Below are 25,331 nucleotides of genomic sequence, written 5' to 3' on the forward strand. Positions count from 1 at the left end.
CTCCTCATACAGCCCACTACAGTTGAGTACATGTATGAAACACTAAGTCTGAACCCAGACTGAGAGAGATTGGTTGTTGATGAAGGTCCTTCCTTCCTGCAGACTGTATAAGCAACACTGGTAGACCACCACACAATAACACACACACACACACACACACACACACACACACACACACACACACACACACACACACACACACACACACACACACACACACACACACACACAACACACACACACACACACACAATAACACACATGACATTGTGGTTGTGCAATATGTTAAAATGCAACTACTGGCTGCTTTCTCTTTGTTCACTATACGTGTAACAACATGTTGTAAGATAACACTGTGCAATATATACTTATATAGTAGTAAATTAACTACTTACTGTCATCCTGCAGCTACTCCAACTTGATTCACTTCCTCTTTTCACTTTTGTTTATTAAAATGTGTTCAAATTAAATAAAACATGGTATTAATGTGTGCTTGCCACTACTACAAACTGGTATATCATTATTGTCTCTTTGATGTAACTATGGATGATTTAACCATTCCTTATCCTTTATTTAAATAAAAAGTTGTACCGTTAAAAACACGTGGCATTGAGGCTGGGCTGGCAGATGTTTCTTCTTGGCTGCTCAGTGTTTGGGTGTATGTGAAGTGATGTAAACAGCTGGTACAGTGTGTGTAAGTGACCTCTAAACATCATGTCAGTGGAGGGTCACTAAGTAAGCCTCCGTGTGCTGCTACTGTGTGTGTGTGTGTGTGTGTGTGTGTGTGTGTGTGTGTGTGTGTGTGTGTGTGTGTGTGTGTGTGTGTGTGTGTGTGTGTGTGTGTGTGTGTGTGTGTGTGTGTGTGTGTGTGTGTGTATTTGCAATGTTTAGTGTGTGTGTGTGTGTGTGTGTGTGTGTGTGTGTGTGTGTGTGTGTGTGTGTGTGTGTCTACTGCTTCACACAACGTTTACAAGTCATGTCATAGACATCTCCTCTTCGTCTCTCCTTGTTAAAACCTATATAAACAGATGAATATAATAATGTATATATTTATTATTAAAAATGTTCCAGAACACATGCAAATGAAGAAACATCTTCACCAACTTGACAACACATGCGCAGCGTTTACTAAAAGAACAACACGCTGCAAGAAGCTGAAAACACAACGAACATGGGGACACTAAAAAGTGACGCACACAGCTGGGACCGGAGCGCTTGGTGACGTTCAGGATTATAAAGCTGGACAACTGTCTCCGGAATCTTACCTTGCAACTCTGCTAGCTCGCCACCAGCTAACTTAGTGATTTTAAATATACGGACTAAACACTTAGCGTTATGAAACAGGCTAACTCTGCATCAGTGACAGTTGGCCAATTTGATAATCCTGAACGTCACCAAGCACTCCGGTCCCAGCTGTGGGCGTCACTTTTTAGTGTCCCCATGTCCGTTGTGCTTTCAACTTCTTAAGCGTGTTATATTTGCAATGTTTAGTTTGTGCAGCAACATTGAGCCTGTTTCGGGAGTGTTGCACGTGTTCCCTCAAGTTGGTGAAGATGTTTCTTCATATGATTCGGCACATTTGTGTTTTTCTGTTTGCATTGTTTCTGAAGCGGCAGTATGTTACTCCCAATGGACGTGTTGGGCCGTTGCAGAGCGGTTGCATCTGTAAGTAGATATCGCCTTGCTTCATTTATTTGGTATTTATATAAATATGCTTTGATGATGATTATCTTTTTTTGTGAATGCGTGACGTCAGGTATGATGAAGACAACTTTATTTTACTAAGCAGATTACATTATTATTTTTGTATTTAAAGATTAGCCAGATGAACCTTTAGGGCAGGGGGGTCAAACTCAAATTCATTGCGGGCCACATTAGCATTAAGGTTGCACTCAAAGGGCCGGTTGTAATTTTAAGACTATATAAAAATACATATATGAATATGTAATATATATAAAATAATGTATTATATTACATTGTTGCGTCTGCATTGGATTATTATCGGATAGGGTAATAACTTCATAATTAACTACGTCTGAAAGCCGATGTCTATGGAAAATAATTGCAAGTCTCTTCAGTGAGAATGTCACAAAATGATTTAAAAAGAAAAGCCAAATTCTGAAAAAAAAGTCAAAAAATAAATAAAATAAGTGACATTTAAAAAAAAGAAAAGTCAAATTCTGAGATGCATTGTGGGACATGCAGTTTATTGGCAATGTGCTTCTGTAAAGTTGCATGTAACCGCATAATAAACATATCATATTTTTTGCAAGTTCTTGTGGGGCCACATGAAATGAAGTCGCGGGCCGGATTTGGCCCCCGGGCCTTGAGTTTGACACCCCTGCTTTAGGGGGACAGTGTTGAAAGGGGGAGATAGAGGTGATGACATGCATGAACAGACCCAGGCCGGATTCAGACCTGCGTCCCCGCGGCAGGGATTGAGCCCAAGTACATGGGCCTGTTGATTATTTTCTAAAAGTCAACTGTTTATTGTTTGAATAAATAGTTTTTTGGGTATAAACAACTTCTCTGTGTGCTGTTCTTTGGGAAGTGTGTGTCAGACACCGTCACCTCACCTCAGGTGGCTCCAGGAAGCTTACAGCCCAGGGTTATCCACATGTTTATATACAAAGCAACAAATCAGTACGAGTTAATCAATCAAACCTGACTTATACGGCACGGTACATACACACAAAATAACGCAAAGTGCTTCACAAATCAATAAATAAATAAAAAGAGTACTAACACTCCCCCCCAATTCATAGACAGAGGAGCACTTATTGTGTGAGTAATACAAATACTAAATACCATCTTCCCTGCATCAAAGTGTCCTTGAGCAAGGCACTGAACCCCTCACTGCTTCCGGACACCAACACATGACAGCCCTTTTGCTCTGACACTTCTCCATACAATGCACATGTGTATTTAAGGCCTAATTCCAGAGATGTGTTCTTCTCCTCGTGTGGCCGAACCGTCTATCTCAGGGGTGTCAAACTCAAGGCCCGGGGGCCAAATCCGGCCCGCCACTTCATTTTATGTGGCCCACAAGAGCTTGCAAAGAATATAATAAGTTTATTATAATGTTACGTGCCGCTTTACAGGAGAACGTTACTCATAAACTACATGTCCCACAATGCATCTCATTTTGTGACATACACAATGAAGAGACTTGCAATGATTTGCCCCAGACTTCTGCTTTCAGACATAGTTAATTATTAAGTTATTACCCTATCCGATAATAATCTAATGCAGAGGAAATATTGTAAAATTATACATTATTTTATATTTATTATCGATATATATAGTCTTAAAGTTACCACCGTGTGGCCCGCGATGAAATTGAGTTTGACACCCCTGGTCTATCTGATAGTGAACTGCAGCAGATACGACCGTTATCGTCCTCGTGTGGCCGGGGCCTGAGTGTTCTTGTGCTGCTCGAGAGAGGTGTGGGGCGGACAGGGATCTTTCATTTAATCATCGCCTAATGTTGATCCTTCAGTATTAATACCAGCCGTGATTTATACATTCCGTACACATTTATACTGTATAAAATATAACTTTTACTTTTATTATTTTAAGTGCAATGCAGATAATACTTCTGTCATTTGTATTTTTACTAATATAATGAATTCAGGACTTTACCTTAAATGGGACTATTTTTAGATTGTATTTCTACCTTTTAAAGTATCTGAGCAGAATAGTATGCGTATCTAGTAAAGGTAGAAGTCATCAGTCGGCATAGTAATTCACGTCAGGAGAAATACAAGTTGCAATACTGAATTTTAAAAGTTCTCTGTTACAAATTTGCATTCAACATTTTACTTAAGTAAAAGTACAAATATACTGGCATGAAAAATATACTGAATGCAACATAACAAAAGTACTCATTAAGTGTAGGCCTAATGGTCTTTTGTGGTTTATTTTGTATTGATGCATTAAGGTGTTCATTACAGATTGTAAATGTGGAGCTCATTTTAATTAATCTATAGGCTACTGCTGCTGGACAAGAGAAAATAACACTTAAACTAGATAACACTGCCAAGAAGCTATTTAAAAAACCTTTTTAAAGTTGATAAATATAAATACACGTTTTTAACAAATTGAAGAATACAAAAAAGCAAAGTCAAAAGTAAATAAGCTCAACTTTTACCAGCTTTTACTTGTAACTGAGTATTTTCACTGCACAATTTGGTAGGCCTACTTTTACTTTTACTTTTTTTACTTCGGTAAAATGTCTGAGTGGGAGGGGTTAGAGTCTGAAACTAAAAGTACCTAAAATGTGTACAGTACTTAAGTACAGTTCTTAAGTAAATGTAGGCCTACTTCACTACCTTCCACCTCTGGATTCTTCCACCGCTGTCATATCAAACAGTCCCGCTCCACACGGCGACATGACGGATGGTCTCCTGCGGGGCTGTGGATGTGGGCTGGCGGAGTGACGCGGCTCTTCAGGCGGACTCCTCCGCAATAAGAGGCGGCGGCCGCGGAGAGGCAGAGCAGAGGAGGCTCAACGCAGCACCGTCACACAGCACCCTGAGCACCGCCACACAGCAGCACGCTGCACCGCCCACACCACCGCCACTCACCCCGGAGGGAAGACGTTTCAGCGGAGGAACATGCCGGCGCTGCCAGGGTCTCAGTGACTCTCCGCCCGATACACAGGCTGCTCCGCGGGCTGCTCACCCTGACCCTCCGGCAGGACCAGGGACAATTTAACATTTACACACATATTTTATTGGTAAGTCTTCACTTTTTAAATCCACAAAACGAAAACCAAACTCATATCACATTTGTTATTACATATTTACAGAAGTGCAATGAAATACATATATTTTACCTAATTTAAGCAAGTATTTATATTTTATGCTACTTTATACTTCTAATCCACTTCATTTTGGAAGCCACTTTTCACGCCAGTACATTTATCTATCAGCTTTGTTTCCTCTACAAAATAAGATTAGGCCTATTACAAAAATAAATATAGCATCAACAGTTTATAAAGTAATTCAAATGAGCTCCACCATTACCATCTGTGATCGAGACATGAATGCATCAATAAACATAATCCAGTGATTTAATATTTCTAAATGGAACATCATTCTTTATGAGTTATTTTATTTTTTTAATGACTGTTACTGAAGTAGGATTTGAATGCATGACTTTTACTTGGAGTACAGTTTTTTTTACAATTTAGTATTGCTACTTTTACTTAAGTAAAACATCTGAGTACTACGCAAAGTGTCCATACAATCTGAAAACTTCTTCCACACCTCCATATTTCCATATTTAAATAATAATGTGTAGAGATCTTGTATGTTTTAGAGGAATGTGTATATCAACAGGTGTATCACAAGCGTAGGCTACATCCAGCACTAGTTTTCTTTAAACATTAAAATATATTTAGCGGTAACCGCATTTATTTGTATTCAACTTTCAGAGTCATCACATTCATATGAATACTTTTCCTCAGCAGATGTTGCGTAGGAATGAGTTGAAGACATGGTTTCTTTAACTAAACAAGCACAGCTCCAAACAGGCCTCCAGCTGATCGGCATCACATCGTAAACTAATGAGCATGAGCTCATTAACACTTGTGAAGCGCAGTGATTAATGTGAAGATAAGGACACGAGAGAGAGTGTGTGTGTGTGTGTGTGCGTGCGTGCGTGAGGCTGCAGGTGTGACTGCTGGAGATCAGATCATAGTGGAGTGTGTGTGAGGCGGGGGCCATGCATGGTAAGACTTTACTAACTAGATACCACAGAAGAAGAAGCTGCCACACTATGCTGTACCTATTTGACTTTTCCATAAGTGTAGTAACATTAGTTTTTGGGAGTGATGTAAGTAGTAGGTTGTTGAATTGTGTTTAAAAAAGCCCTGAGAGTGCTCGTTGTAAATCCTTTATTTAGTACGATGCATTTATATCATATTTTCACAACTTATTATAAATGAATCGCAGTAACAAAGGAGAAGTTGTCCCGCAAAGTGATTTTAAAGTAACATATAGCGGAAATACTGAGAAATAGTTGAAGTCTTTATTAATGTACTACTTATGCATTCCACTGCTGACGGTTACAAATGGTTTTATGGACTTGGCAGCTTCTTTGCCGTTGTGTTTTGAACATATCAGCTCACTTATCATGTAATTCCTGTTCTTATCTTATCTGTAAGTGAAGCTTTTTCAGACATGATGTCTTCCAACACATGCTCTAAAATAACAAACTTGATTTTAGAAGGAGAAAAAGTCATCTGTAACGTGGAACAGAGCCCGTACGTTTCTGGCAGCTTGAGATATTTCATATTTTTCATGAAGAGCCCAGAACGTGTAACCACACCTAAAGACCTCGGCGCTAACCCGGTACCATTATGAGCATTAGTGACTTAGTGAGACATGAGCAGAGAGCAGGCTGACAGATCCCAGGACGCTCAACTCAGCGCATGTTTGCAAACGTCACATGTAAAACATATTAATAACAGCTGTATGCAATGGGAAATGTGTCGACTCATACGGAACACCACACGTTATCACCATACCCGCAATAACATGTTTACGCACATTTGAGACTTTTTCTGATTTCTGGAGTTAGTTTGTATTTTCATATGTTCATATTATACATGCGTGTATATCAACGGTTATAGATTCAACTAGTTCTCAACAAATCAAAAAAAGGTCCTCCTCAAACTACGTTAATTCTGTTCATTATGTTTCTGCCTGGTTTGAACCTTTTTTATTTAACTATGAAAACATGTATTAAGTAAAAAATCAGTACTAAATAAAACAGTTTAGTTTCAGTTTATTATTATGATTCTTTTCATAATATTGTATCACAGTATAATACCGTAGCAATGCCTACTGGCGCAACTCGAGGTTAATTGTTTTTTTTTGATAATTGTTTTTAATTGAGAACAGCTGGTTTTAACTATAATATATAAGCATGTCTGAAATTGAAATATATAAAATGCAGCTAACCCCAGTATTCCGATTACAAAGTGGGATTGAATGCCAATCAGGAGCAATTTTGCCCTCGGATTAATGGACATGTTGACTGCGGGGGGGGGGGGGGTGCCACGGTAGTGTTGTTACTTACATGTTACTAGTGGTTAACTAGCTAAGTGGTGGACTTATTCATTATTATCCTATGTGGTTTTTTATTGCAGCCTCAATTTCAATAATTACAATTTTTTGTTGGCCCAGATTTGCCACTGTTTGACGGGGTAATTAGGGTTAGGGTTAGGGTTAGGGGAAGACATGCGTGAAAGGTATACAGGGATACACACCCTCTATTGTTTTCAGGCGTAGAAGTGGAAAGATAATGGTCCCATGTAAATGTACTGAGTCACAAACGACTGGAATCAGCTGACAAAATACACACCGCTGCGAGTTGTTAATTAGCACGTCGCTAAAAGCTAATTCGCTATAAAACCTGCTCAGTCCTGCAGAGGTAAACACCCGGGGCCCACATGTGTATCTCAGCCGGTCTGATCGCATTCACACCGAGGTGAGAGGCATCAGGCCCCACAGCGAGGCCCTCGGAGGCGTCAGATCTCACAGGGTCCGCTGAAGTTAAAGGGCCACATGGCTGTTTGGATTTGGAGGCCCCTGGTATGCAGACATGAAAGGGGAGAAGGTGAGGAGCGCTCAGCGGCGCAGCGCTTATCTCTAATGACCCCCTAACTATAAGTCAATTACTTCTGCTTGATGATCAGAAAGGAGCGCACCACGGGGGGCCGGGGGTCCTCGTTACAGACCCTTCCCTGCATGGCCAGGTCGCAGGCATCCTCTTTATTACTCCCTGTGTTAGCTGCTCAGTGTAAACGCTCCGTCTGTACCATCATGTTCAGGACAATGGGATGGCTTTGAGCCAAGAACAGAAAAGCTGGAAGCAAGAACAATTTTCATTTTCAATTTCATTCTTAGAATCAGAATATGTGTTTGCAGAGGAGAAATGTGCAGCGACAACAGCAACAGATAGAAGGCAAATAGAGTACAGTCAAATATGAAATGGTAAACATTGATGGTAAAAAAGAATAAGAAGTTTAAATAAGTTTGAGTGTAGGAATTGAGGGAGCCAGATAAAGCAATGTTTTAAAATCAAGCGTATGTTGCATATGAACAGTGGTTATTAAAAACACATGTAACAGACAGCTTCTCCCTCAGCTCCAACACCGCACTACTCTGATGACTTTATCACTCTCTAAAGTAGGACTTTTCTGATTAGGATATATTCATCACTATCATTATTATCACTATTTTATTTGTATTATTTTAATATAATTTAACTCGTTTTTTTCAACTGGAAAGTGGACAAATGTAAATGCTTTATGCATAATGTAGTTATATTAACTGTTTTAAATTAATAAAAAAATGTCCAGGCTTTTATGGACATCCCTCAAAATGCAGTTTGATACAAGTACAATGTTTGAATGTTTTTTAATACCCAATTTCAAATGTGCATTATTAGTTTTATTAATGACTGCTTAGAGCTTGTGTGAGTTAAACAGGCCGTAATTACCTTTCTAATATATATTTCAAACATCTTCAAACACCAACAACTGTATTTAACAATCTCCCTCTCAGATGTGTTGGAGTAAAAGTATACAGTAGTTGAGAATGGGACCGTAAAGTAACCCGATGTAAGTATCCTCATTCTTTCTGAAGTTAAACTGAACCTGACGGTGAGCAGGAATGCAGCGTCTGTCTATTGTCATCCTGCTCATCAAACCTGCTCTGCTGCTGGAAACACACACACACACACACACACACACACACACACACACACACACACACACACACACACACACACACACACACACACACACACACGCACACACACGCACACACACGCACATACACACACACACACGCGCGCACGCACACGCACACACACACACACACACACACACAACAGAGGCACACACACAAAAACAACCGCAATCACATACAAAAAAAACACACACTACTACTCCTCTGTCTGACTTGAATGTGTCTCTGTGTGTGCGTCAATGCCAGAAAGACATTCCACTTGGACCCCATTTACACGCAGACGCATACGAAACGAATACGATATCAAAAAGGTCTTCCGTCCACACGAGACCGCTCGGGAGCGCTGGAGACGCTGTAGTACATATGTCGGGCCTGTAAGTGGCGCTGTACTTCCGCCACAAAATACACCAAAAGCAGCGAAGAAGGACCCCCATGGTGGTCTGGCTGCCCTTCTGGTTATGCCCCGCGGTGGATTCAGCAACATGTCGTTCATGTAGTTCCATGTCCACTTGTAGCTGATGGTTGTGGCAGAGGAGCTGTAGATGTTGCACTAACATCTGTAGCATGAAAAAGAGAAACATCTGTAGACTGTCTGACCAATAAACACTATGAAGGGCCAAATTGCAGCAAAAAAAAAAGTAAAAGTAGGATATTATTTACATGTAAAATGTAAGGACCCCTCACTGAGGGGAGAATGTGGGTTTTAAAAGCCTGTATGGAAGAGTTATCTGAATTCCTGCCTGATGCCTGTCACACTAATCTGGTTTTGTGTGTGTGTGTGTGTGTGTGTGTGTGTGTGTGTGTGTGTGTGTGTGTGTGTGTGTGTGTGCGTGCGTGTGTGCGCGTGTGTGTGTATGTGTGTGTGCGCGGGTGTGTGCGTGTGTGTGTGTGCGTGCGTGTGTATGTGTGTGTGTATGTATGTGTCTGTGTGTGTGTGTGTGTGTGTGTGTGTGTCCGTGTGTGTGTGCGTGCGTGTGTGCGGGTAGCAGAAACTCCTGGTCATCTTCAATTAATTGACTTTTGACAGCACTAGAAATATATCGATGTCACTTGGCCCGACAGTTGCATATTTTTCTCTGCTAATGTTTTGTGTTTCTTCCAGAAGGCTCTGTTGGATTCTGGGTAGCAGCCATGGGCAGCAAGACCCTGCCAGCTCCGGTCCCCCTGCACCCGTCGCTCCAGCTGGCCAACTACGCCCTCCTGCAGAGCTCCACGGGCCTGCAGCTGCCGGCCGAACACTTCCAGAGCCTCTACAGCTTCAGCGCCCTCCACGCCATCCAGCTGCACCAGTGGACCCTGGGCTACCCCCACCTCGCCCTGCCCCGCTGCACAGTCTCCAAGCTGCCCGCCCACTTCTCCTCCATGGCCTCCTTCCCCCTGTTCCCCCACCTGCTGGAGCCCAAGCACGACTCAGCGGCTCTGTTTCAGAGCTCCAAGAACAAACCCCGCTTTGACTTTGCCAACCTGGCGGCCGCAGCCACCCAGGAGGACCCCCTGAAGGCGGAGGACCTGAGCATGGGGGGGGGCGCCGCTCAGGCTTCATCTCTCCACCAGACCTCCGCCGGCCTCCACCTGGACCTGACCAAGCTCTCCTCCCCCGAGCGCAAGTCCAGCCGAGGCCGCCTGCCGTCCAAGACCAAGAAAGAGTTTGTGTGCAAGTTCTGTGGTCGCCACTTTACCAAATCCTACAACCTCCTGATCCACGAGAGGACGCACACGGACGAGAGGCCGTACACCTGTGACATCTGCCACAAGGCCTTCAGAAGACAGGACCACCTCCGGGACCACAGGTGAGAAGAAGGCTTTATTGGTTCTTTAAACCCAACACTGCACTACACACTGAACATACTTGGCTCGCTGTGTTAACAGGCAAGGTCCCAACAGTTCGGCTAAAGAGGCCCGATTCTGCTTTGTGGGGTTTCCCTTTCCTGGAGTGTGCTGTAGGTTGTTGTGCATGTACATGGTCTGCAAAGGCTGAACACCCCTCACCCCCCCTGCCTGAAACGCCTCCATTGGACTCCTTTTCATTTCATTTCAAACCTTTATTCATCCAGATTGTCCCTTGAGATCATAGATCTCTTTTTCAAGGGAGACCTGCTTACAGAACTTCCAGAACATAATGACATCACTTTCTAACACTTGCGCTTCTATTGGCTAGCGCTACAACTAGCGATGCACGATATTAGGAATTATGACGTCATCCCGATAAACCCGATACCAGTATTAATAGCCCCGATAATATACAATGTATTTTTGGGGTAAAAAAAAACTAAAAAATCCTGCGGTGTGGGTGGATTGGGATGAGGGGCGCTTGTTTTTCACTCGGCTCCTCCCGTTTTGCCAGTACTGTGGTATTAGTGGTTTAGGAAGAGGGGAGTTCTTCACAAATCCAGCGCTCCCTAATACTTCGAACCTGATCAGTCACCTGAAACATCGCCATCGCTACGATGGTGTGTTAAAAATGTACGAAGACAATAATACAATACAAAGTGTGTGTGTGTGTGTGTGTGTGTGTGTGTGTGTGTGTGTGTGTGTGTGTGTGTGTGTGTGTGTGTGTGTGTGTGTGTGTGTGTGTGTGTGTGTGTGTGTGTGTGCGCGTTGGAGCTATGTGCAACTCAAGGCATATGCTCGAACCGGAGCTGCCTGGACGCTGCAATCATGTTGCACTATCCGAGCTGAGTGTGCTGACTGTTCGTACATTGTCCCACTGTCTGCTTCCTGCATCAAGTCAAGTGCTCGGCGCTGTTGTGGCGAAATGTCGCTCCTCTGTTTTCATTTAAACAGCTCCTTATATCCGTTAGCGCAGCTAGCTAGCACCAGATGCTAACAACAACAATGCACGTAAGGTCTCTCTCTCGCTCGCTCGGGCCACACATACACACACACACACACACACACACACACACACACACACACACCCTCCCGGTCCTCCCGATGGCCAGTCGGTGCCTGCCGGTGAGCGTGGAAGTGTGGTCTGCCACAAGCGGGCGGCAGGAGCGGGGCTGTCAGCACCATCAGCTTGTAGATGGTATTTTAAAGTCGATGCTCTGAAACTACGGGGCGGCCGAGGAAAAAAAATACACATGCGTGAATCGCGTTAAAATAATTAGTGGCGTAACATTTTTTTTATTATCGGTCTTGAGAAGCAGGAAGTTATCGGTATCGGCTTCAAAAAACCAATATCGTGCATCCCTAGCTACAACTCATTGTACGTGATAGGCTAAGGGGCGGGACATCTCTAAGCAGTTGACCAATCACAACAGAGCTGGCCAGCTAACCAACATAGTGATTTGACCCTGAAATGGAGCAGAATGTGTCTTCTTTATTTACAGTCTTCATACAGGGCCGTGTATGTCCCCTTTCTATAGTCAACTTTCCGTCCAAATTAGCACATCATTTTACATAATAATAATGATAATAATCACATTTGCGTGCTAATTCTTAAATTGAGTTGCCTAAGAGTTGGGTTATACACACTTCTGCCTATAGACACTCAAAAGGATTAGTTATTTCAATCCACACTAGAAAATACAAGTACAAATAGGCACATTTGGGTGTGGATGACTTGCATGTGAGTCCAGGTACGCAGCACTAGCTGGAAGGCTTAATGGAGAAAGGTTTCTTTGTTAAATGCTTAATTCAAAAGGTGACTTATGTCCATTATGAAAAATATTGTCACTGTAATGAGATGACATAAGATGTTGAATGTGTCACAATAACTGCACAGTCAGTAGTCTGTGTGCAGAACGTTCAGGGTGGGCAACACCTTTCCTAACGATGACAGGATGAAATACATGATGTGTAAGAACTGTCAAACCTGACACAAGGTGACAAGTGTGTAGGGATTGTTTCAAGGACATGGGGGTGTGAGTGAACATTTGGAGCTTCAATGTTTACTTTTTGCAACAGTTTATTGTAGAAGTGTATTCAAGTCCCTGCTTATTCAAAACACACATAGGCATGCTTTTTATTGCATCAATGATACATTCATTAACTAGTGTAAAAAGCTCTAAACGTTCAAGGGACAATGTGTAAGGTATGCTAGAATCACTTCTACCATCTTCAACAGTTTAGAAGGTTACAGTGTTGAAAATATGTCAAAGACGTCAATGTATTGTGTTTCGGAAAAATCGACTGAAATTAGCATTCTAGCTGACTAGCCTGATCGAGACTCACTGTGGCACCAATCTGACTTCAAACGTTAAAAGTACCAAACATGTGAGCAGTTTTCAATCACATTCAAAGTTCATGGTTTGTCTACGACCTGATGGTTTGTCGACCTAAAAAAGTAAAATTAGCATCATCTCCGGAAGGCTGATACACCGTCAGTTAGCGGTTAGCTCTGGGATTTGCTCGGAGATCTGTTCCCAGGGGATTGACGTAAAATGCTGCCCCTTTTTTGTATTCCTCCTCAAAACTTCTATAAATCTTATCCCACATTTCTTGGTTCTCTGAGATTTTTGAGAATAGAATGATATGGTGGTATTTAGGGCTGTGCGATTATGGCAAAAATCATTATCACGATTATTTTGGTCAATAATCGATATCACGATTATTAAAAACGATTATCTATTTACTTTGAAAACATCCATTTATTGAAAAAAAAATGTGAACCGTATGTTTTTAAGAGTTGATTACCCTGAACTTTAAGTATAATTCAACTGAAAAAAAAAAAAAATAATAATAATTTTTTTTTTTTAAATAAAAATAATAATAATTTTATTTCGATTACGTTGTTTTCGTAATCGTTGTAAGCCAAAATCGTAATCGCGATTAAAATACGATTAATTGCACAGCCCTAGTGGTATTTCACTTAGACTGTGGAAAACACAAAACACGTCTACACACTTATGCCTCTGAATGTTGACCCCTTGTCGTGGTCACACTCCCTTAATACTAACCGGCGTCTCTTCTGTTCGCTACAGGTACATTCATTCCAAAGAAAAGCCCTTCAAGTGTCAGGAGTGCGGGAAGGGCTTCTGCCAGTCCAGGACGCTGGCGGTCCACAAAACACTACACATGCAGGTCAAGGAACTGAAGCCAGCCAAGATCAAATGAGTCACTCCGCCAGCAGGGGAGGACGGGGACACTGGAAAAACACGACCAAAGACAACAACAGTCAAGGAGGCAGAGCGCTCTGCTTCCGTGGGAATACTCCTCAAGGATGAAATATTTCACCAGCCAATTCTGAAAGGAATAAAACAGAAATAAGCCTTAGCGGAGAAGTGTATACTTAGTTATCAAAGCCTGACTTGGCAACGGATGTGTGGAATGTTAAGCGAAACACGACCTTGCGGTTGCTCAGTGCAAATACTAAGCTTGTAATCCAAAGACTTTAAAGGTACACAACTCTTGTAATTTTTTTACAAACTGAGAATGATCAAAGCCATGTTAACATATGTTCTCCTTTCAATATCACATCCCAATGTTATTTTTGTATAGATGCATTATATCAAAACTGTATTTTTGCACTTTAACCTGATTATTGATTATTTTCATATATCACTGGATTTCTTAAACTTATTTTCAAAAAGAATAATCATTTCTAAATAAAATATTTTTACTTTATGGGGTTGTCTGTGTGTCTGAGTGTGTTGCTAAATGCTAACATGTAAGCAGGGTAAGGGACTACTTGTTCATCATGACAATGATAATGCAGCAGTGATGTGTGTTCGTAGGCCAACCAGGAAGTTAGCATGGAAAGGCTCCCTCAACAAAAGCAATGGGATTTATCCATTGGATTTTAGAATATTGCAAAAAATAAGATCTGTGGCAAACACATGTTTATGACGAGTACACGTTATGTTCAGCAGGATAATCTCCTAATAATAACACCACTTTTATAATAGTTGAAGCGTAAATGCAATAGCCAGGAGTAAAATGCTAATGTGATGCTATTAACATCATGATTGCATGACTTACCAATCACCACCGCTAAGCTAAGGGCTGCTAATGTTGGTCATGATGACTTTAAGTGGTCTCATTCAGCCATTTGTTAGGAACCACCTTCATTAAGACGTATACAACTAAACGTGAATATCTTGTAAGCTTGTTGTAGTACTGAAATAAAGACATAACACCGATCATTTTACTCAAACAAAAGCTGCCGCTCCGGCACCAGTAAGCCGATCTTACGCGGGGGAAATGATTCATTGTCCAGGTAAGAGCTTTATTTTTTAGAATTGAAATAATCCAACATATATACAGAAGGGGTTTCACCGTTGGCTTCTCCTGGGTTTCCCCTGGTAACAAACCATTTGCTCATTCTGGGGAACCAATCCCACCACCGTGCAGTCAACATGTCGATGTGTCCTTGGGCAAGATACCGAACCCTGAGTCGCTCCAGGTGGCCAACGGGGTGTGTGTGAATGTTCCCAGAGCAAGTGGTACTGCTCTGCATGAATGAGGTGTGAATGGGTGAGTGACTCGTAGTATGTAAAGCACTGTGAGGGGTAAACAAGATAAAGTGCTATAAGTAGAGTCCATGTACCCGTCTCCAGTAAATACATAATCACCAGGTGCCCAAATCCCTCTGTGGCCTAAACCGCCTTCAAAATAAAAGCACTTACTTTAAGTAACTCAAATAATTACAATCAATAATGATTCATTTATATAAAGAAAAACAGCTGGAAAATAAATGATTCATTACTAAATAACACATAAATGTATAGCGCCAACACCTGTTTTTGGAACTCATTAAAAAACACACTGCCTTTCCAGACAAGGGAACCGGTCATTCCGGCGTTAGGGAGGATAACGGGGCCTATAGGTTGTTAGTTTGATGCCCACCTCCTTCTGTTCAGGCCAGCACCCTGCATGTGTGTGTGTGTGTGTGTGTGTGTGTGTGTGTGTGTGTGTGTGTGTGTGTGTGTGTGTGTGTGTGTGTGTGTGTGTGTGTGTGTGTGTGTGTGTGTGTGTGTGTGTGTGTGTGTGTGTGTGTGTGTGTGTGGGGACTCGCCTCCCTTATTTGGACAAATTGGAGGTCTCCACGAGGGGAATCATTAATTTTAGGGTGAAGACTTAGGGTTAGGGTTAGGCATGTGTTGGTCATGGTTAAGGTTAGGATAAGTCTCCAGGAAATGCATGTAAGTCAATGTAATGTCCCCTGAAGTGATGTATACATGGTATGTGTGTGTGTGTGTGTGAGAGAGAGAGAGAGAGAGAGAGAGAGAGAGAGAGAGAGAGAGAGAGAGAGAGAGAGAGAGAGAGAGAGAGAGAGAGAGAGAGAGAGAGAGAGAGAGCACTAAAACATCATGTATATTTCTCTGCAGTGACTAGGACAGATTTTCAGGCTCTTTTATTTCATTTCAAAACTATACGAAGGATGGCCCTACATTTCAGAAATGATCTGCCCCTCCTCCTACTCCAGAGATGGCTGTTAACTGTTTTCTATCATCATCCCTCCACCCTCAAGCTAGATTAAATTGCCTGGTAGTTCTTAGTGGTTTTTTATAACTTGTTTATTTTTAGAAATTGCTCTTTAAAGTTGTAATTGTTTTAGATTTGATCACATATAATATTACCATGTATTTTTCCATTGCCATCTACTGCTGTTTTCTTTCACTTTTTACGAGCCCTTCCTGTGCAAAGTTGATTTCCTCTAGTGACCACAGTTTGGATTCTTAACAAGACAGTATAGAAGGCAGACTTACACATTATAGGAAAGGTCGTCTAATTCAAGTGCACTTCTATGCTGACTTGAGGGAAGAAATGTAAACAATGGGTTGTGTCCGTGTGTGTCCTTGTGTGTGTGTGTGTGTGTGTGTGTGTGTGTGTGTGTGTGTGTGTGTGTGTGTGTGTGTGTGTGTGTGTGTGTGTGTGTGTGTGTGTGTGTGTGTGTGTGTGTGTGTGTGTGTGTGTGTGTGTGTGTGTGTGTGTGTGTGTGTGTGTGTGTGTGTGTGTGTGTGTGTGTGTGTGTGTGTGTCCTGCAGGAAGAAGGCAGCTTGTCCAGGGGAAGGAGGAGAGCTGAGCGGATGGCCGGCCTGTTGCTCACCGTTTCTCTTGTAGTCAGGAACTCATCAGTCTGTCATCGTCGCGCTGAGTTGCCAGGGACACAGACACAGACACACACACTCTCACACACAGCTTCAGGTGGCAGGGGATGGTGTACGTGACATAAGGCTTGTGGAGAACTTTTGCTCCATGGCCTCCTGTCCCGAAGGCTGCTGGGAACACTGCGGAACGGAGACGTAGGAAACAAAGAGAACTGGAAGGAGGATCCAAGGCTGCTGGGGGGTTCAGGGGTCCGCTCCTGGAGGCTCATGGAAGGGGTACTGTGTTTTTTGTGGGGCTGTTTTACCTTGAATTACAGTCTGTGCTCGGTTATCATTTCCTTAATTGAAAGGCGTATAGCATACCCTGCTGCCATGCTTTTATCTGTGTCGAAATAAGGCTACTTGGATGATGCATTTCCAGTGGGATCGCTAGACCAATAACATCAAAAACAGGGCTATAACAGCCATTTGGTGCAACATTGTAAGTACTGTCAAAACGTATAAGAAAAAAAGAAAAATCTCATATTTCAATTTAATTTTTTCCATTTGGTTGTAATTATGCTTTAAGCTGAAGCAATTTTCAAAAACAGTTCTGATGACTCCATTTCCCCTTTTCCTGAGCTGAAGAGCCTGATTATCAGTTCTTTGTATTTCCACTGCAAAGACACCTGCTCTAGCCCCAAACATTGGTTCACCTCGAGAACCAACTATTTGCTTTGTTGGCACCCAGAGTCCACAGCTGGATACGGGCGAAACCTACGTCAGAGGATGGGGCGGGTTTTATGTATGTGAGCATTTCATTGTGAGTATGACTGACAGTACAAATGTGTTCAAGAAAGCACCAAGACCAAAAAGGGGCTACAATTAAATTAAACATTTTAGAAACATTGTGGAACGTTAACCAGGAAAAAGGCACACATTGTTTATAGTTCACCATACTTTAAATACCTGTATCACTGTGGCATTAGCTGTTTGAACAGCGGCAGGGCACTCCTGGATATGTTGTTTTTTGTTTTTACACACAGGGTATCAGATTTACGGAGCCCTGGAGGGTTCATAGAGAGAAAAATAAATAAAACGTGGCCACGTTTTACTTTCTCGTTCGTACGAGATACCTTCTCGTGCGCACGCTTTAGTAACTCTTTTGTATTTTTCCCCTTCGATTCGGAGAAACAAATATTTTTTCGGAGTAAAGGATGGCAGAATATAGGCATTTTCTACCGAGAATAAAACGAAGTTCGGCCATGTTTTCTTTTTCTGCAGGGAGAAATTTGAAGATCACTGACATAGACGCCAGCCATCGGAATGAATGGTGAAAAAAACGGGGTTTGTCAAACAGAGCACATGGTGTAGTCCAAACGATAGCTGGGGATTCTGGGTAGTGTAGTGTCTTCTGCCATCCTTTACTCAGAAAAAATATTTGTTTCTCCGAATCGAAGGGGAAAAATACAAAAGCATTGCACACAATTTAAACCAATCAATGTTGTGTAATTAACAAGGATAATCTGGTGTTTTTTAGTCGATGAGTAGTGCAGATATCACTGTAAAATCAATCGACAGTAAGGAGAATACTTACTTCCGGGTGTACAATTCTCCGTTATCCAATGGGAATGGACGCTCACATTACCTTTAAGGGCAGCCGACACAAACGAATGCCGTGCTTCCATGAGCGTCAAATCCCGACGCAGATGGGAATACATTGCAATCAGGTGAAAGCTATTTGCGTCCCTTTATGACGCTGAAGGAGCCTAGGAGCGTCACGGACACTGACCAAACGTCGCTCCTGGACACTTAGGGAGTGAGAGTGTGTTGTGTACGACGAAGCCAGTTCAACAGACCCTGGACCTGGATATGTTCGATTTACCCGGCTTAACTAACCCTAACAAACGTGATGTCGATAAGCGGTTCTACGAAGCTGGTTATCAACTCAGTAAATCAACCAGGGTTTCTCTGTCCCGCTGAGAGCGCGTTCACGTGAAAGGGACGGGGTTAGCAACATTTGACCAATCACAAACATGGAGACGCGTGCTGACAGCGCAGCGTCATACTTCATGAATGAATAGTGTAAATAGCAAATCCTGCTTCGTAGTACAGGCCACTGGTGCCACAGAGATTTCATAAAGTGAAGGAGGTTTTCCTTCTATAAAACAGGTGTGGGCAGCAGCAGATTCTGTGAGTCACGGACAGGAATCCCTCAATTTAAATAAAACGAGGCCACGCTTTTTAACTCGTGCGCACGCTTTATTAACTCGTGCGCACGCTTTTTAACTCGTGCGCACGCTTTATTAACTCGTGCGAACGAGAAAGTAAAGCGTGGCCACGTTTTATTTATTTTTCTCTCAATGAACCCTCCAGGGCTCCGTACAGATTTAATCACTACATACACAAATTGTCATATGCACACATTTTAAATGAAAAACAAAAAAAATACACATTCATCGAAAATACAACAAAGGGGGGCAACGTGAGCACAACTCCAACATATTGCGCCATCAGGGGTTCAGTTGGTCAAATAGCAAACTGGTTCTTGGGGTGGTTCACAAGTTGAACAGACTCTGTACTAAAACTAACCCCAGCGCATTGTCATCAACATGGTATTGTACAACGGTCACACCATGTGGACAATCCTTCCTAAAGGGTACTCATGTGTTTCTCTCAGTTCTACAGTTCTATTAAGATTGAAGCAGAGGTTCAAATCCTGCCTTACTCCCACACCTCCATGCTGCTGTTCATTTGCTGTGTGTATTTTATTGTTGGATTGAAGGTTTCTGAAAGGTGCAAGAAGTGTCCCACCAGGGGCGGCGGGTGCTGTAGGCTAGGGAAGGCTAAGCCTTCCCAAATATTTGTGTCACTGCATCCTGGTAAAATACAAATATAATGTATAATGCTTGTGTCTTTGACATTAGCACTGCTATGCAGCCACCTGTGCCCTGTTCTATGAAGCCAGTTCAACATATCCTGGATATGTTTGAGTTATCTAAACTAACCCTAACAAACGAGATCTCGACGTTGGTTATCAACTCGGTAAATCAAGCCAGGGTTTCTCTCTCCAGCTGAGAGCGCATTCACGTGAAAGGGGTGGGATTAGCAACATTTGACCAATCACAAACAGGGACAAGTGTACTGACAGCGCAGCGTCATACTTCATTAATGAAAAGTAAACTAATATTAGACAAATATGAGCTTTAAACATCCATGACTTAAACATATAATCCAAGATACAAGCCACTAGCTGCACCTGCAAGGTGAATACAGAACAACTGGTTAAAAAGTGTGGATCTGACTTTAATTACATTTGACTCGAGTGTTTCGTCAACATAATGTGTTGCTTAAAATAATGCTTCTGCATACAGTATGTGACACTGTAAGTGTTGCACGGCCAGATGAGGCTGGAGAAGCTGACTCAGATAAGGAAATATATGATATATTATGATATTATATGATCGATGATCTGATTGATGATGTAATATGAATGATAAGTGCGACACGTCGGCGTCTTCTCTGCATACGGCAGTTTAAACTGTATTTCCTTTATCCTGTAATATGACTTGAGAGATTTAAACTCCGCACACTGAGCTCTGATTGGTCAGCAGGCGGTGCTTTCACTGAGTTGATCTCTTTTCTATAGACGCCGGAGGCGGGCAGCGTCAGGTAAAAAAAAGTGATTTAGCCTTCTCAAACCTGAGCCTCACGCGCCGCCTATGTGTCCCACCCAAAGGAGACCTGCTCCACCGCTGCCCAGATGTGTGATGTAGGGAAGTCAGGAACAGTTCATCCTGGTGACAACTCATGGTTCCCATTTGTATTCACTCAATAAACAGCAGAGGTGGTTCAAGAACTCACAATTTGTACTTAAAGGTGGGGTAGGTAATTTTGGAGAAACCGGCTCGAGATCGCTAGAATTTGAAAATACACAGCGGGAACAAATCTGCCACTTCCTCACAGAGCCCCTCCTCCAACGGACGCGCACATGACCAATGAGGGCACGAGATAAGTTTGTGCCCCGATGGAAGGCTGACAGGCAGGTAGGCCATCCAGTTACTTTAGCCGGGCCGGCTCAGATGATTGGTTGTACTTTTTACAGCGCCACGGCTTCCACAGATGACAATTTTTAATGGATTTTTTGTCAAAGCACTTCAGATATTCATTGCTATCGGGATGTTAAGAGCATTTCATGGAATATAACAAAAAGTGTATCTCGAGCCGGTTTCTCAAACTTACCTACCCCACCTTTAAGTAAAAGGAGAAGTACCAGAGCGTAGGAATACTCTGTTAAAAGTAAAAGTCATGCAATCAACATGTTACTCAAGTACAAAAGTATTACAATCAAAATATACTTAAAGTACCGAAAGTAAAATGACGTATGACTCCATATATTATATGTTTTATTATAATTATGGATCTACTAATCTGTTCATCAAAGCTTGTACACTGAAAAAACTGAAACTTTGACTTTAATTAAATGTCATAAAAAGTTCACATAAAGGTATTGGGTTAGTTGAAAGCAATAATATTAAGTTGAACCTAATTTCTTCCGAAACGTAACATTATTATTATTGGAGATACTCAAGTACAAGTATCCCAAATCTAGTACAGTACTTGAGTAAATGTACTTAGTTACTTTACACCACTGATAACCAGGAGCAGAAAGTTGTTTCGACTCACTAAACTACATAAACATATATCAAACTAAATGGGAGAGTTAATCTGTTTTAATTGTAATATATAGAGAGCTATAAACAATGCTCAAACTACTTAGTATTTTGCCAGTAAAGTGGCAGTTTACACTTTTACTTTATAACCCCCCCACCCCTGGCCTTGGCTTTACCTCTGTGCCCACTGGGCCTAGGGGAAATGTCATTCACTGCTACTGTCTAACCGAATGATTAAGGAAGGGCTGGCAGAGGGCAGGGGGGGGGAGCTTCACACAGTAGACCTCGCTCTGTGCCACTGACACGTTTATGGTTTCCGACTGAAAGGGTGAGTCGGAGGGTGGCAGGATGGACGCACAGTGAACCGACAGACACAGGCTGTCCCCCCCAGGCTTCCTCCAGAGAGGGAGGGCAAGGGGGAGGAAGAGCCCCCCCTTTCCAACAATTATAGAACAGGATCAGAGCAGGCCAGGAAGGTGAAAGCAGGTCCTGATGAAAATCACTTCCACCTGGTTGATGGCCTCCCCTCTCAGACATAATGCCACTGGGACGATAATACCAGCTGCTGTGGACAATCAGCAGTGATTGAATGGGTGATAGGGATAATGATACAGCATACACATAGTGTAACTGCTGCCCAGGGATCAATGTGGATGCTAATGTCAGTTGTCAGTAAACACCCAAAGTTGGAAATTGGTACGGATATTTTGGTCTGAAAATGATTTTGGTCAATGGCCTCTTCCTCTTAGCTCTTTACATGTGTTTAATGTATTCTTTGCATTTACGTTTTCTATGTTGTTCATGGTCACAGGATATTTATTTCCCTTGCTATTTCTCTAGTGCTACTGTCAGGCCAATGTCTCTCCTGAAAGATAGTCATACATGTTGGGACAGCTGATGAGTCAGTCTGAGTCAGACAGACATGTCTGGATTGTAGGGCCTTGCCTTTCGGGGCCTTTAGGGGCCTTTCGGGGACCCAAAGCTCATAGGAAGAGTGTATTTCACGATATCATGATGTTCATGTTTGACATCCTTAAATCCAGTTCCACTTGCCTGGAAGTCTGGATGTGAACTAATACACTATGGAAACTACCGAACCACAACCGAACGTAGACATTTCTAGGTGTGATTCTGATCTGATTGTACGGTAACTGCTATATATATATATATATATATATATATATACATACACATCATATATATATATATATATACACATCATATATATATATATATATATATACTTTTCCTTTGGATGTGTAGAAGAAGTAGCCACTTTATTTGTCTCCTAGGGGAAATGAATGATTTCACTGTTTCACCTACTGAGAGGTGCCAGAGCAACGAGGCTGGCTCAAAGCAGGACAAGTACTGCCAAGCCAAGTCCCTACGGACTGCTATTGTCTCATCTTAGATCACATATATTTTCAAACATTTAATAAGATCGTGTCAGGCGATGAAAGTATGTTGGACCTAATCGTTACAGATGAATTAGTTAATGTGGTACTGTTCGAATGTATTGACATGTCTATGTCAATAGGCTTAGTCTTTTAGTCTATGAAAAATGTGCAACTGGCTCCAAGTACACACAATCAAACTCAATCCCCTGAAAAACACTGGAGTATGTTTGAAAACCATTTCCACCTTCAAGTATACATTCCAAGCGTATGCAGACCGAGTAGTGAGTCTTTTAACAATAAAGAACATGGCGTTGTGTCTAACCCCAACCCTAATCGGAACATTTGCAGATCAAGAAACGGTGATGCATCTTATTGGTAAGGGAGATCCTAACACCATCATCCTGCTCACGGAAAACAAAGTAGCGTATTTCTTTAAGTAATCCCTTTGCAGGACTTTCTGGTAAAGGGGAAAGGAATACACGCTTGACTGTTTGCCCCTTAATGTGAGGTTCAGAGTTACTCTTAAAATAGGTCTCCAAATGGCTCCATAATTGAGGTGATTCCAGACTGGTAAAGACCCAGACTTCATCTCTTCAATGTCATTATGAGAATACATGGAAAGGGAGTTAGGTCAGGCCTATTTGAGGAGACCCAGAACATGGGAATGTTGTGAGCAGGAGGAAGAAAGCCCAGATGGAATGAGCATACACCAGTGTATCAAACCAGTCTGTTTTACCTTGTAACCTTTGAAATAACTCAGAGCCATTTAGCAATCCCTATGGAACCATTAGCGTGTGTTTGCAGTGGGCCACAAAGTGTGGTACAATAAAGATCAAGAGAAACCTTAGCGCAGGAAATGGTACCGTGCCCAGTGTTCTGGTTCCTCCAGCGATATTTATAAAGCTCATAAATGTTTCTTCAATGTTACGCTTTGCCCGTTATGAACAGCTCCATAGAACATGTAACTTCAGGTCGTCCCATAACACAACGTATTGCTGTTGAACAAGTGCGTGGTATCATTGAATGCAACAAGTTCTACAATAATGTGTTGATCATATCAGTATGCCCAAGGCTCCAGATAGGTGTGGGGGGGGGGGGGGGTACTCCCAGCTGTTGTTGGTGTACACATGAATAGACATTAGCGATGACATTCAGGCCAAAGCCACTATATGTTGTTTACACCTTAACAGTGTGCTTTGTTCCAGTGGCATCCATCAAACACTCGTGTATTCTGTTCACTCTGCAGTTGTGAATAGATAACATCCCAAGATGCAATGCAAAACAGACACATACTGTAAGAGTGTCCCTGTAGAGAAGAAATGGTGTTGTTCAGAAATGCCTTGCCCAAAAACATTTGATGAGAATGTTTTGCATTTAATTTACAATGACATAAATCAAGCACTTGAATGGACTGCATTTATACAGTGCTTTCCCAGTCTTTACATCGCCTCAAAGCGCTTAAGTATACAACTCAACATTCACCCACTCATGCACTTGCATGGCACAGAGGCAGAGGTCGCCACACGAGGCAGAGTGCCACCTGATCAGGAGCACATCCACACGGTGTTGGCCAAGTCATTGAGAGCAACGTGGGGTTAAGTATCTAGCCCCGGTGTCTTGACACCGTGACATGTTGACTTCAAAGGCTGTAACCCTAACCCCCAATGTTCCGATTAGAAGACCACCACACTTCCTCACAGCCAGCGTCGCTCCCGTTGGGGACATGGTGGTGTTACAGCAGTCGTGTCACATTAGTCCCTCAACGTGGCACAAAGACCCCTGAAGAAGTTAGACTGTGTGGAAGACACCATTCCTCCCATGACCCTGATGAGACATGTATGACAGAGCACCGGATAAGACTTCTCGCAAAAAGTAGAAATAAGACATTTCAATGATGAAACCCTGTTAAATGTAAAGACATATATTGCAAATATGATACATGTGTTTGTGGCACTATAAAAGGAATTACAACTTATTTTGTGTGTTTATTTGACTGTTGTTGTTTAGAAAATGTACTATTTTATACGTAGTTGGTTGGTTTCAGCTATACCATTCTGGTGGTTGCAGAAAGAATGGAAGTGACTAAAGAGAGAACCTCAGCACAGATTGTCCATGCCTAAACAAGTGGAGCGCCATCATGTTACCAACACATGCATATATAGATCTAACACAGACATGACTTAATATCTCTGGGTCCAAATGTAAACTATGATATTGCACTTATGCCCCGGCAGCCACTGTATTTTTCCAGCCAAAGCAAGCTGTTGGAAGTTTCCTATTAACTATTCATATGTTCAAGTGTTCTTTTTTGGAGTTAAACAAACATTAAATAAACTAAATACAAGTCACTTGTTTGAATGTGTTCAAAGTAATCGAACACTAAGAGCAACACCCAGCTGAATGAATGGCATGGTGTTGACTCTTGCTCATACGTTAAATGTGGAATATCACCATGGAGAATTTCACTCTTATGCTTAGTTATAATACAGCAGTATAATGTTACACTGTAGCATATATTTGCGTTTC

General features: G+C 42.1%; 1 protein-coding gene across 2 annotated transcripts; it reads left to right on the forward strand.

Annotated features, from left to right (window-relative positions):
* Positions 1-4,470: 4,470 nt before the first annotated feature.
* osr1 (odd-skipped related transcription factor 1) lies at positions 4,471-14,330 on the forward strand. Of its 2 annotated transcripts, none has more exons than XM_034110942.2 (3): positions 4,471-4,738; positions 9,868-10,552; positions 13,688-14,330. In XM_034110942.2, the coding sequence occupies exons 2-3, from the start codon at positions 9,894-9,896 to the stop codon at positions 13,818-13,820; spliced, it is 792 nt and encodes a 263-aa protein (XP_033966833.1). In that variant the 5' UTR covers positions 4,471-4,738; positions 9,868-9,893; the 3' UTR covers positions 13,821-14,330. The 2 variants fall into 2 exon arrangements, with proteins under 2 accessions (XP_033966833.1, XP_033966832.1); XM_034110941.2 differs by having other exon boundaries at positions 4,472-4,738; positions 9,865-10,552.
* The last annotated feature ends 11,001 nt before the right edge of the window (positions 14,331-25,331 follow it).

The sequence above is a fragment of the Pseudochaenichthys georgianus genome, chromosome 22 (assembly GCF_902827115.2).
Source record: "Pseudochaenichthys georgianus chromosome 22, fPseGeo1.2, whole genome shotgun sequence".
In the NCBI taxonomy this organism is placed as follows: Eukaryota; Metazoa; Chordata; class Actinopteri; order Perciformes; family Channichthyidae; genus Pseudochaenichthys; species Pseudochaenichthys georgianus.